Here is a 15000-nt window from a genome sequence, read left to right on the forward strand (position 1 = left end):
GGATGACACGAGTCCAACTGATGTCTCCCGGGCACCTTGGCAAATAAGGAACATGTTGAATCAAGCAATTAAGGACAGGAAGACTTAAGACCATCAAACCTAAGTAGACCTGTGAGATGACCACAGCATACCCCACTGGGCACCTTGGACATTTGCATACGTTTTCCAATACACAAATGTGTGATAACTGACGGTGTGACTTTGAAACAAGCCAAGGCTTTAAAGGCCTACTGAAACCCACTACTACCGACCACGCAGTCTGATAGTTTATATATCAATGATGAAATCTTAACATTATAACACATGCCAATACGGCCGGGTTAACTTATAAAGTGACATTTTAAATTTGCCGCTAAACTTCCGGTTCGAAACGCCTCTGAGGATGACGTATGCGCGTGACGTAGCCCGGCGAACACGGGTATGCCTTCCACATTGAAGCCGATATGAAAAAGCTCTGTTTTCATTTCATAATTCCACAGTATTCTGGACATCTGTGTTCGTGAATCTGTTTCAATCATGTTCATTGCATTATGGAGAAGGAAGCCAAGCAAGCAAAGAAGAAAGTTGTCGGTGCGAAATGGACGTATTTTTCGAACGTAGTCAGCCACAACAGTACACAGCCGGCGCTTCTTTGTTTACATTCCCGAAAGATGCAGTCAAGATGGAAGAACTCGGATAACAGAGACTCTAACCAGGAGGACTTTTGATTTGGATACACAGACGCCTGTAGGGAACTGGGACAACACAGACTCTTACCAGGATTACTTTGATTTGGATGACAAAGACGCAGACGTGCTACTGTGAGTATGCAGCTTTGGCTTTTTTTTGCGTATGTACGTAACTTTTTTAAAATATATAAGCTTTATGAACCTTGGGTTAGGTGAACGGTCTTTTGGGCTGAGTGATTGTGTGTGTTGATCATGTGTTTGAATTGTATTGGCGTGTTCTATGGAGCTAGGAGCTAGCAGAGGAGCTAGGAGCTAGCATAACACGTACCGTACCGTAAGTGCGCGTCACGTACGTAACTTTTTAAAAATATATAAGCTTTATGAACCTTGGGTTAGGTGAACGGTCTTTTGGGCTGAGTGATTGTGTGTGTTGATCAAGTGTTTGAATTGTATTGGCGTGTTCTATGGAGCTAGGAGCTAGCAGAGGAGCTAGGAGCTAGCATAACAAACACGCAGGTGTTATTATGCAGGATTAATTTGTGGCATATTAAATATAAGCCTGGTTGTGTTGTGGCTAATAGAGTATATATATGTCTTGTGTTTATTTACTGTTGTAGTCATTCCCAGCTGAATATCAGGTACCGTGAGTATGCAGCCTTGGCTGCTAAACATTCGATAACTTGACCGTATGTGCGCGTCACGTACGTAACTTTTTAAAAATATATAAGCTTTATGAACCTTGGGTTAGGTAAACGGTCTTTTGGGCTGAGTGATTGTGTGTGTTGATCAGGTGTTTGAATTGTATTGGCGTGTTCTATGGAGCTAGGAGCTAGCAGAGGAGCTAGGAGCTAGCATAACAAACACGCAGGTGTTTTTATGCAGGATTAATTTGTGGCATATTAAATATAAGCCTGGTTGTGTTGTGGCTAATAGAGTATATATATGTCTTGTGTTTATTTACTGTTGTAGTCATTCCCAGCTGAATATCAGGTCACCCCCGGGTCTCACAGCATCTTCCCTATCTGAATAGCTTCAACTCCCCACTAGTCCTTCACTTGCACTTTACTCATCCACAAATCTTTCATCCTCGCTCAAATTAATGGGGAAATTGTCGCTTTCTCGGTCCGAATCTCTCTCACTTCATGCGGCCATCATTGTAAACAATAGGGAACTTTGCGTATATGTTCAACTGACTACGTCACGCTACTTCCGGTAGGGGCAAGCCTTTTTTTTATCAGATACCAAAAGTTGCAATCTTTATCGTTGTTGTTCTATACTAAATCCTTTCAGCAAAAATATGGCAATATCGCGAAATGATCAAGTATGACACATAGAATAGATCTGCTATCCCCGTTTAAATAAAAAAAATTCATTTCAGTAGGCCTTTAATCAAGTTGTGGACTCAAGTTGTGCACTGAGACTGTTCAGCAGCTCTATAGTGGACCACACCAAAGCAAGTGCATATTTGAAGTGGTTGTGGGGGCTGTCCCGTGTTCTGATGATGGACAGTGCAGTGCAGGCAGCCTCCTTTCCTTACACCTCCAAACTCCTTTTCATCCACTTGGACAGATGTTTGCTAATCCTGCCCTGATGGGCTGGCTTTGAGTCATGTGTTCTCCCTGGATCACTCTGTCAGTCCACTTGAGCCCAGCCCCGTGTGGTGTGGTGGTGGGTCTGGGATCATGTTTCATTCTCCTCCACACCTGTTCCTGGGACTTTATCAGCGGGCCCCACACACACTCCTAATGCTGTCTTCATCTCCCATAATGCATTGCCATCTTGTCTGAGCGTGTTGGCAGACAATTCAGACTTTTGTTCCCTTCCACCTGCCCAAAGAAGGAAGTAGAGTTAGTATCTGAAGGAGAAGGAAGTAGAGTTAGTATCTGAAGGTGAAGGAAGTAAGAGATGGTATCTGAAGGGGGAGGAAGTAGAGTTAGTATCTGAAGGTGAAGGAAGTAAGAGATGGTATCTGAAGGGGGAGGAAGTAGAGTTAGTATCTGAAGGTGAAGGAAGTAAGAGATGGTATCTGAAGGGGGAGGAAGTAGAGTTAGTATCTGAAGGTGAAGGAAGTAAGAGTTAGTATCTGAAGGGGGAGGAAGTAGAGTTAGTATCTGAAGGTGAAGGAAGTAAGAGATGGTATCTGAAGGGGGAGGAAGTAGAGTTAGTATCTGAAGGTGAAGGAAGTAGAGTTAGTATCTGAAGGTGAAGGAAGTAGAGTTAGTATCTGAAGGGGGAGGAAGTAGAGTTAGTATCTGAAGGGGGAGGAAGTAGAGTTAGTATCTGAAGGGGGAGGAAGTAGAGTTAGTATCTGAAGGTGAAGGAAGTAGAGTTAGTATCTGAAGGTGAAGGAAGTAGAGTTAGTATCTGAAGGTGAAGGAAGTAAGAGATGGTATCTGAAGGGGGAGGAAGTAAGAGTTGGTATCTGAAGGTGAAGGAAGTAGAGTTAGTATCTGAAGGTGAAGGAAGTAGAGTTAGTATCTGAAGGGGGAGGAAGTAGAGTTAGTATCTGAAGGGGGAGGAAGTAGAGTTAGTATCTGAAGGGGGAGGAAGTAGAGTTAGTATCTGAAGGTGAAGGAAGTAGAGTTAGTATCTGAAGGTGAAGGAAGTAAGAGATGGTATCTGAAGGGGGAGGAAGTAAGAGTTGGTATCTGAAGGTGAAGGAAGTAGAGTTAGTATCTGAAGGTGAAGGAAGTAGAGTTAGTATCTGAAGGGGGAGGAAGTAGAGTTAGTATCTGAAGGTGAAGGAAGTAGAGTTAGTATCTGAAGGTGAAGGAAGTAGAGTTAGTATCTGAAGGTGAAGGAAGTAGAGTTAGTATCTGAAGGTGAAGGAAGTAGAGTTAGTATCTAAAGGGGAAGGAAGTAGAGTTAGTATCTAAAGGGGAAGGAAGTAGAGTTAGTATCTGAAGGTGAAGGAAGTAGAGTTAGTATCTGAAGGTGAAGGAAGTAGAGTTTGTATCTGAAGGTGAAGGAAGTAAGAGATGGTATCTGAAGGGGGAGGAAGTAAGAGTTAGTATCTGAAGGGGAAGGAAGTAGAGTTAGTACTAAAAGTACTAAAAGACAAGTTGTCTAGTCTGTTCTACATCTTATTTAAGTACAATTGACTTACTACTAAAAGACAAGTTGTCTAGTCTGTTCTACATCTTATTTAAGTACAATTGACTTACTACTAAAAGACAAGTTGTCTAGTCTGTTCTACATCTTATTTAAGTACAATTGACTTACTACTAAAAGACAAGTTGTCTAGTCTGTTCTATATCTTATTTAAGTACAATTGACTTACTACTAAAAGACAAGTTGTCTAGTCTGTTCTACATCTTATTTAAGTACAATTGACTTACTACTAAAAGACAAGTTGTCTAGTATGTTCTACATCTTATTTAAGTACAATTGACTTACTACTAAAAGACAAGTTGTCTAGTCTGTTCTACATCTTATTTAAGTACAATTGACTTACTACTAAAAGACAAGTTGTCTAGTCTGTTCTACATCTTATTTAAGTACAATTGACTTACTACTAAAATCAAGTTGTCTAGTATGTTCTACATCTTATTTAAGTACAATTGACTTACTACTAAAAGACAAGTTGTCTAGTATGTTCTACATCTTATTTAAGTACAATTGACGTACTACTAAAAGACAAGTTGTCTAGTATGTTCTACATCTTATTTAAGTACAACTCAGAGCGTTCAGAAAAAGAAGTATGCTAGCAAACACTTAGCGGGGCGTGCTCACATCTAACGTGTGTAAGAAGATACTTCATCAAAGGAGCACAGCACCGTCTTACTTGCCACCTTTGTGTTGACCTGAAATGCACACTCCGTGTCAATCTCAGCCCCAAAGCACAATGATTGATCATCTGTAATGATTGATCATCTGTAATGATTGACCAATGATCAATCATCAATGAAGAAGCCATGTTGTCGTCAGAAGATGAACAAGTTAGTGTGCTTGTTGACTTTGTGCTCCAAAGTGGAGGTGCAGCAGCTACTGTGGATGTAACTCCTGTGGTGTGGCAGTAGATCAGGCCCTGAGTACACGGTGGTCATACAGGAAGTGGTCTGTCCTTCTCAACATGCATGAACTCTGCTGTCACAAGGTCTTCTTCCTCACATACTTAGACCTGTGTTGGAACCTCCACCTGGAGGACTGAGGCCATGAGTCATGGTCATACAGGAAGTGGTCTGTCCTTCTCAACATGCATGATTTTATCGCCATTATTAATAAATGAATATTATTACTTAATGAATATATTTGTTAATGCATATTATTATTCATACATATTATTATTAATGAATATTATTACTTAATACAAATTACTATTAATGAATATTATCAATGATTATTATTAGTGAATTAATATTATTACTAAATTAATATTATTACTTAATGAATATTATAACTAAATTAATATTATTACTCATGATTATTATTTATATATTAATATTCTTACAAATAAATATAATTATTAATGATTATTATTAATAAATACATATTAATTAATGAATATAATTATTAATGAATATTATTACAAATGAATATTGCTATTAAATAATTATTTGTAAATGAATATAATCATTAATGAATATTATTACTAATTAATTTGATTACCTAATGAATTTTTTATTTTTAATGATTATTTTTATTAAATAAATGTTATTACTTAATGAATTTAAATATTAAATAAATAGTATTACTAATGTATATAATTATTAATTAATATTATTACTAAATGAATATAATCATTAATGAATTTTACTGATGAATATAATCATTAATGAATATTATTACGAATGAATATAATCATTAATGAATATAATCATTAATAATAGTATTACTAATGAATATAATCATTAATGCATATAATCATTAATGAATACAATTATTAATGAATATAATTATTAATGATTATAATCATTAATGAATATAATTATTAATGAATATAATCATTAGTGAATATTATTACTAATGAATATAATAATGAATATACTCATTAATGAATATAATTATTAATGATTATAATTACTAATGAATATAATCATTAATGAATATAATCATTATTTAATATTATTACTACTGCATATAATCATTAATGAATACAATTATTAATGAATATAATTATTAATTAATATTACAAATGAATATAATCATTAGTGAATATTATTACTAATGAATATAATAATTAATGAATATAATTATTAATGAATATAATCATTAATGAATATAATTATTAATGATTATAATTACTAATGAATATAATAATTAATGAATATTATTACTAAATGAACATGTTGCCTTCACTGCCCTGGTCAGATCCGCTGTCTGACTATTGTTCATCAGCTGACGGGAGGAGCAATCGCAGGAACTACTTGACTTTTCTGCTGACTGGTCCTGATGGTGTTAGTGCAGAGGAACCGTGTCACGTCCTAAATGTCTGCTTTCATGTGCGCACTAAAGAATGCTGACTGAGCAATCCTTCCTTTTGTTGCAGAGAAAGTACGCGAGATCCAGGAGAAGTTAGAAGCCTTCATAGAAGCCCTCCACAAGGAGAAATAAAAGAAGCAGGTAAGTACATCCTAGTACATGAAGTACGCTATGAAGAAGTCCTGTTTCACACTCTTCTTCTTCTTCTTCTTCTTCTTCTTCTTCATCATCTCTGCTTTCCAGAAGTCTTCATTTTGCACTGAATGACAAAAGTAGACATGTGACTTTTCCCAATATTGTTGAAAACACACTCGACCTGCTCACAGACCCAGGGAAGGATGAAAACATGTTTACAGACTTTCTCTTGGAGGACACTTTGGTTTTGGGGGGGGGGGGAACTGTCATGTCCCCTACAACGCAGAAGAAAAACTTCACGCATGTTTAGTTGCACTCACAATCCAAAATTACCCATCAAATCTTTGGGATTATTTCATTGTCGGCAAAGTGAGACACGTTTATGTCGACATGGACTAGAAAGGGCCCGCTTAAGTTGACATAAGTGGTGTACAGCAAAACCCTGTCCGTTAATGTTGCTGTGATGGTAATCAGCGGTGAGTAACTCCCCCCTCAGATTGTTGCCCATTCTGTCGACACCTCTGGTGAAAGTCTGCCACAGCCGCTCATGTCAACATGGATCTGGCAGTTCGTCGACTTAAACGGCTTGCTGTGTAAATATTGTTGTCTTTGTGTGTGGCACATTTTCGCAGGAGACTGGACTGTCATGTAAATATGATTATTGGAGCATCGTTCATCAGTAAGACTCATCACGGGGAAGGTGATCATGCTCAGTTCTGTTCGTTGATTCTGTAAATGTTGGCCATCCTGCTGAGACATACATCCAATAACTCCATATTTCACTACATGACACAGTCAAACATCATAAATATGTCCAATAACTCCATATTTCACTACATGACACAGTCACACATCACAAACATAATCATAAATATGTCAAATAACTCCATATTTCACTACATGACACAGTCAAGCATCACAAACATAATCATAAATATGTCCAATAACTCCATATTTCACTACATGACACAGTCAAGCATCACAAACATAATCATAAATATGTCCAATAACTCCATATTTCACTACATGACACAGTCAAGCATCACAAACATAATCATAAATATGTCCAATAACTCCATATTTCACTACATGACACAGTCAAGCATCACAAACATAATCATAAATATGTCCAATAACTCCATATTTCACTACATGACACAGTCACACATCACAAACATAATCATAAATATGTCCAATAACTCCATATTTCACTACATGACACAGTCAAGCATCACAAACATAATCATAAATATGTCCAAACACTCCATATTTCACTACATGACACAGTCACACATCACAAACATAATCATAAATATGTCCAATAACTCCAAATTTCACTACATGACACAGTCAAACATCACAAACATAATCATAAATATGTCAAATAACTCCAAAATTCACTACATGACACAGTCAAACATCACAAACATAATCATAAATATGTCCAATAACTCCATATTTCACTACATGACACAGTCACACATCACAAACATAATCATAAATATGTCCAATAACTCCAAATTTCACTACATGACACAGTCACACATCACAAACATAATCATAAATATGTCAAATAACTCCAAATTTCACTACATGACACAGTCAAACATCACAAACATAATCATAAATATTTCAAATAACTCCAAATTTCACTACATGACACAGTCAAACATCACAAACATAATCATAAATATGTCAAATAACTCCATATTTCACTACATGACACAGTCAAACATCACAAACATAATCATAAATATGTCCAATAACTCCAAATTTCACTACATGACACAGTCAAACATCACAAACACAATCATAAATATGTCCAATAACTCCATATTTCACTACATGACACAGTCACACATCACAAACATAATCATAAATATGTCCAATAACTCCATATTTCACTACATGACACAGTCACACATCACAAACATAATCATAAATATGTCCAATAACTCCAAATTTCACTACATGACACAGTCACACATCACAAACACAATCATAAATATGTCCAATAACTCCATATTTCACTACATGACACAGTCACACATCACAAACATAATCATAAATATGTCCAATAACTCCAAATTTCACTACATGACACAGTCACACATCACAAACATAATCATAAATATGTCCAATAACTCCAAATTTCACTACATGACACAGTCAAACATCACAAACATAATCATAAATATGTCCAATAACTCCATATTTCACTACATGACACAGTCAAGCATCACAAACATAATCATAAATATGTCCAATAACTCCATATTTCACCACATGACAGTCACACATCACAAACATAATCATAAATATGTCCAATAACTCCATATTTCACTACATGACACAGTCAAACATCACAAACATAATCATAAATATGTCCAATAACTCCAAATTTCACTACATGACACAGTCAAACATCATAAATATGTCCAATAACTCCATATTTCACTACATGACACAGTCAAACATCACAAACATAATCATAAAAATGTCCAATAACTCCAAATTTCACTACATGACACAGTCAAACATCATAAATATGTCCAATAACTCCATATTTCACTACATGACACAGTCAAGCATCACAAACATAATCATAAATATGTCCAATAACTCCATATTTCACCACATGACAGTCACACATCACAAACATAATCATAAATATGTCCAATAACTCCATATTTAACTACATGACACAGTCAAACATCACAAACATAATCATAAATATGTCTAATAACTCCATATTTTACTACATGACACAGTCACACATCACAAACATAATCATAAATATGTCCAATAACTCCATATTTAACTACATGACACAGTCAAACATCACAAACATAATCATAAATATGTCTAATTGCATATTTCATAACATTACACAGTCAAACATCACAAACATATTCATAAATATGTCCAATAACTCCATATTTAACTACATGACACAGTCAAACATCATACACATAATCGTAAATATGTCTAATTGCATATTTCATAACATGACACAGTCAAACATCACAAACACAATCATAAATATGTCCAATAACTCCATATTTAACTACATGACACAGTCAAACATCACAAACATAATCATAAATATGTCCAATAACTCTATATTTAACTACATGACACAGTCAAACATCACAAACATAATCATAAATATGTCTAATTGCATATTTCATAACATGACACAGTCACACATCACAAACATAATCATAAATATGTCCAATAACTCCATATTTCACTACATGACACAGTCAAACATCACAAACATAATCATAAATATGTCCAATAACTCTATATTTAACTACATGACACAGTCAAACATCACAAACATAATCATAAATATGTCTAATTGCATATTTCATAACATTACACAGTAAAACATCACAAACATAATCATAAATATGTCCAATAACTCCATATTTCACTACATGACACAGTCACACATCACAAACATGTTTCTGCATGGTGGTCCAACAGAAGAATCATGTCTGCATCCCATCTTTATTTATTGCATTTGTCTTCAAAAGAAAAATAAAATTGACAAAAGCAAGAGTTTTGTAACATTAAATGTTCTCAAGCTGAAATGTGATATTTGGAATATTATTTGGCTTGTTGTTTCTTTGCAAAGCTGCTCGCACACACACATAACCATGTGTCCTGGCTACTCAGTACAACGTGGATCAAGCAACCACCCGCCAGCTGAAGAAAAGAAGACAAAGTGGTGAGTTGTGTTTGAGTATGAATGAATAAAGTTTGACTTAGTTTCACACTTTAAGACAACAATAATAATTATTGTTATTATAAAATATATTCAGCAACTTTTATTTCATACATTGAACTTCACTTTTGAATAATATGTCTCTGGCCCCCTGCCTGCGAGAGGCATTTATGAGCGGTATAGCATTAGGTATATTGTTAAGTCTCGCTTAACAAGTGGCTGACTAGTTTTTGTAGAGAACAGGGACTAACCTTTATTGATAATTGGCCCTCTTTCTGGGGCAAACCGGGCTTGTAGATGAGGGACGGCCTTCACCCTAACCGGGAAGGCGCCATCACTCTATCTAGAAACATAGATCACTGGTTGAGTCACACTTGACTAACTACACTAGAGCAAGCTGGGACACAGCTAAAGATAACCAGCGCCAGGCTGGAAAATTCCTGCACACTTAGCATTTCTGGTAGAATAATACACAACTCACATAAATGTTTTTTCTGTGGTGACTGTGCCAGAGGTGAACATGCATTTTACTGAGGTGGCAAATTATGGCTTCTTCAATCTATCACAGCACCAAGCATCATTCAGACTTTATCAGTGAATTTTCAGAGTTTGTCGCCGATCTAGTGACGCATGCAGGTAATATAATTATAATGGGGGATTTTAATATCCATATGAATACCCCATCAGATCCTCTGTGCATGGAGCTCCAGACTATAATTGATAGCTGTGGTCTTACACAAATAATAAATGAACCCACGCATCTTAACGGTAATACGATAAATCTTGTCCGTGTCACCACCTCAAAAGTTATGATACTCCCGTACACTAAAGTAATGTCCGATCACTACCTTATAGAAGTTGTAACTCATTGTCAACAAGCTACTAATAACCACTGCTTTAGCAGCCGCAACGTTAATGCTGTCACAACTATGGCTCTTGTGGCCTACTGAATTCGGTAATGGGGCCATTCCCAAATGATGTGGGCTCTATTGATAACCTCACTAACAACTTTATGGATGCCCTGTGCGACACCATTGATAGTATAGCACTAAAACTAAAAAAAGGCGCACCCCCTGGTTCACAGAAGAAACCAGAGCTCTTAAAGTATCATGTAGAAAGTGGCGTGCGACTAATCTTGAGGTTTTCCATCAAGCATGGAGTGATAGTTTGATAACTTATAAACGCATGCTTACCTTAGCTAAAGATACTTACTGCTACAATCTCATCCGCCTCAACAAAAACGATCCTAAATATGTGTTCAGTCCAGTAGCATCGCTAACCCAACAAGGGACTCCTCCCAGTAGCTCCGCCCACTCGGCAGATGACTTTATGAATTTCTTTAGTAAGACAATTGAACTCATTAGAAAGAAGATAAAAGTGTCCCAGCTACAACTGGGTTCTCTTAAAGGCCTACTGAAAGCCACCACTACCGACCACGCAGTCTGATAGTTTATATATCAATGATGAAATCTTAACATTGCAACACATGCCAATACGGCCGGGTTAGATTAGTAAAGTGCAATTTTAAATTTCCCGCAAAATATTCTGCTGAAAACGTCTCGGTATGATGACGTTTGCGCGTGATGTCACGGATTGTAGCGGGCATTTTGGGACAGCATTGTGGCCAGCTATTAAGTGGTCTGTTTTCATCGCAAAATTCCACAGTATTCTGGACATCTGTGTTGGTGAGTCTTTTGCAATTTGTTTAATGAACAATGAAGACAGCTGTAGGTGGGATCGGTGTATTAGCGGCCGGCTGCAGCAACACAACCAGGAGGACTTTGAGTTGGATACTCGCTACCGTGAGTACGCAGCTTTGGCTTCCAAACATTTGATCGCTTACCCGTACGTGCGTGCCGCTATGTGCATGTCACGTACGTAACTTTGGGGAAATATATGTGCTGTGTGAACTTTGCGGAGGTGAACGGTACTTTGGGCTGTGGGATTGAGTGTGTTGTGCGGGTGTTTGATTTGTATTGGCGGGTTATATGGACGGGAGGGGGGAGGTGTTTGTTATGCGGGATTAATTTGTGGCATATTAAATATAATCCTGGTTGTGTTGTGGCTAATAGAGTATATATATGTCTTGTGTTTATTTACTGTTTTAGTCATTCCCAGCTGAATATCAGGTCCCACCTGCCTCTCACAGCATCTTCCCTATCTGAATCGCTTCCACTGCCCTCTAGTCCTTCACTCTCACTTTCCTCATCCACAAATCTTTCATCGTCGCTCAAATTAATGGGGTAATCGTTGCTGTCTCGATCCGAATCGCTTTCGCTGCTGGTGGCCATGATTGTAAACAATGTGCTGATGTGAGGAGCTCCACAACCTGTGACGTCACGCTACTTCCGGTACAGGCTAGGCTTTTTTATCAGCGAGCAAAAGTTGCAAACTTTATCGTCGATGTTCTCTACTAAATCCTTCCAGCAAAAATATGGCAATACCGCGAAATGATCAAGTATGACACATAGAATGGATCTGCTATCCCCGTTTGAATAAGAACATTTCATTTTAGTAGGCCTTTAACAGATACGAATGTATATACAACGGATATTGCCCTCCGAAATAGTCTCACACTTTTTGATGAAATAACATTAGAGGAACTCCTGCGACGTGTAAGTGGGATAAAACAAACAACATGTTTACTTGACCTACTTCCTGGGCAACTTATCAAGGAGCTTTTTGTATTATTAGGACCACCAGTGCTAAATATTATAAACTTATCACTTTCCTCTGGTACTGTTCTCCTCGCATGCAAAAAAGCGGTTATTCATCCTCTACTCAAAAGACCTAACCTCGATCCTGACTTCTTCCCTTTATCTCAAAAAAATTGTTGCACAGCAGTTAAATGAACACTTAGCGTCTAACAATCTCTGTGAACCCTTTAAGTCCAGTTTCTGGGCAAATCACTCCATTTAAACAATGGATGTCCAGCAACTTCCTGCTTCTTAACGCTAAGAATACGGAAAAGCTGATTATTGGTCCTGCTAGACACCCCTGCTATATACCTATACTGTATATACATATATACCTATACTGTACATACATATATACCTATACTGTATATACATATATACCTATACTGTACATACATATATACCTATACTGTACATCAGAGGTGGGACCAAGTCATTGCTTTGCAAGTCACAAGTAAGTCTCAAGTCTTTGCCCTCAAGTCTCGAGTCAAGTCCCGAGTCAAGACAGGCAAGTCCCGAGTCAAGTCCAAAGTCAAGACTGGAAAGTCTCAAGTCAAGTCAGAAGTCCTGCATTTTGAGTTTCGAGTCCTTTCAAGTCCTTTTAACCACAGACTAATATTTTTACACAGATTGTGTATGCTTTTAAACCGCTGTATTTATTTATTAAAACAAGTGCATTTGAAACAGCAGGAAAAAAATAGTACTGACATTGCAATTCATAATAGCACTATTAACCAGTCATTTTAATAGTTTAAACAATTTTAAACATTTAACTCATTCCTTTACAGAATAAACACATTTGCAAAAACAAGTGCAACTGTACTTATTTGTACAAAAGTGTTAACATTGTATTTCCATGGCATATTGCATTGTAACTAGTTCCACAGCAGTTTCTATTCTGTTCTTACCTTATCTCATTGATCTCATCTCATACTGTATGTGTGTTTATGTGTGCGTACACATGAAAAACATAACAAATACATGAACATAACAATGAACAGAGTTGTACTTTTTAGATGTCAGGGCCCTATGCAATATGTACACATATTCTTAATATAGTATACATTTTAACTGACCTTTATTTGACTATGTTTGTCTTTTTGTAGGTGGCTAAAATATGCGGTGCTGCTGACCGCCGTCTAACGTTATGTTACTGTGTGTGATACAATGACTAACGTAACGTTATGTATAGGTACCTCATGCAACCCTGCTTAAAAAAATCACTTGACAAAAAGTATGAATAAGGAAGCAAACTGCAGTGGACGCAACATATTGCTGTGTTTGAAATGATGTTATAACCATAGACATCTTATAAGTAGACGCAGTATTGGTTGCTGTGACGCGAGCAAATTGCATCTTGAAGTGGTGATGAGGAGCCGGCGAGCAGCCTAAACTGACAGTTGACAGGTAGAAAACAAAGATGCCGGGCTGGTGTTCAGCGTTTTCCTGCTCAAATGAGCGGACTGTTGAAAATAGGAATCGGGGGATTACTTTTCACAAGTAAGATTTAACATTAATGTACTTTTGGTTGTATTTTATGAAAATAACATTACCAGAGTTAAGAAGGAGCAAAGATCTTCAATATTTGTATGTGAAAATCACAAACAAATCTTCTGGGGGAGGATGACGCCCCTACAGGGGTTTGGTTTACAAACTTTCAGCCCCCCCTAAAACAAAATTCACCAGCCGCCACTGATTATGATGCATTCTCATTTTAGGCAAAATATAAGACAATACTTTCTTAACAGTATAATTGTAACCAGGAATAAGTCTTCAAGTAACAATATTCAAATACTAACATTGTTGGGTAAGACAGCATTTGGTTTTATTCTGAATCCAGTGAAACAGATTGGTGGTTTTAGCTGATATAAAGACTTTCAGGTGTTTATATATGTTTAAGTATTTGGCAGACGCTTTTATCCAAAGCGACATACATAAAAAATACATATATAACAATCACTGTAAACATTATCATTTAAGGGAAGAATGTAATACAAAATATCAATACAAAGTGTCAAGACAGAATAAACTCTCTGCTGCTGCAGCAACAGAGATACGGTCTATAAGATATATAGATATCTAATGTATTCATACATTGTTTATGTAGGATATACGCATGTATATATAACGTAATTATATTGTTTCTTTAACTTAAAAATAGCTGACCGTTTTTTCCCCCTTCTCTGGGTTTATATTCCCAGTTTTGATCTCGGACGTCTGGTCACTTATAGCATATAAGAATATTCTATTACTGTTAAGCAAACTATGAATAATAAAACATGTGTCCTTTATCATAGCTACACGTATGACAAAAAAGCGCGTGAAAATGAGTGGTATTCAGTGAGGT

At 36.7% G+C, this 15000-nt stretch overlaps 1 protein-coding gene across 4 annotated transcripts in view; it reads left to right on the top strand.

Moving 5' to 3' along the window:
- The window catches only part of opa1 (OPA1 mitochondrial dynamin like GTPase), a 79104-nt gene extending 71654 nt beyond the window's left edge, over window positions 1-7450 (top strand). For all 4 annotated transcript variants that reach the window (XM_062028547.1, XM_062028546.1, XM_062028548.1 and 1 more), the window contains 2 exons: window positions 6157-6230; window positions 6333-7450. In XM_062028547.1, coding sequence (XP_061884531.1) covers window positions 6157-6221 — 65 coding nt within the window. In that variant the 3' untranslated portion in view covers window positions 6222-6230; window positions 6333-7450. The remainder of the gene's footprint in view (window positions 1-6156; window positions 6231-6332) is intronic.
- The last annotated feature ends 7550 nt before the right edge of the window (window positions 7451-15000 follow it).

Source organism: Entelurus aequoreus, linkage group LG19 (assembly GCF_033978785.1).
Source record: "Entelurus aequoreus isolate RoL-2023_Sb linkage group LG19, RoL_Eaeq_v1.1, whole genome shotgun sequence".
Lineage (NCBI taxonomy): Eukaryota > Metazoa > Chordata > Actinopteri > Syngnathiformes > Syngnathidae > Entelurus > Entelurus aequoreus.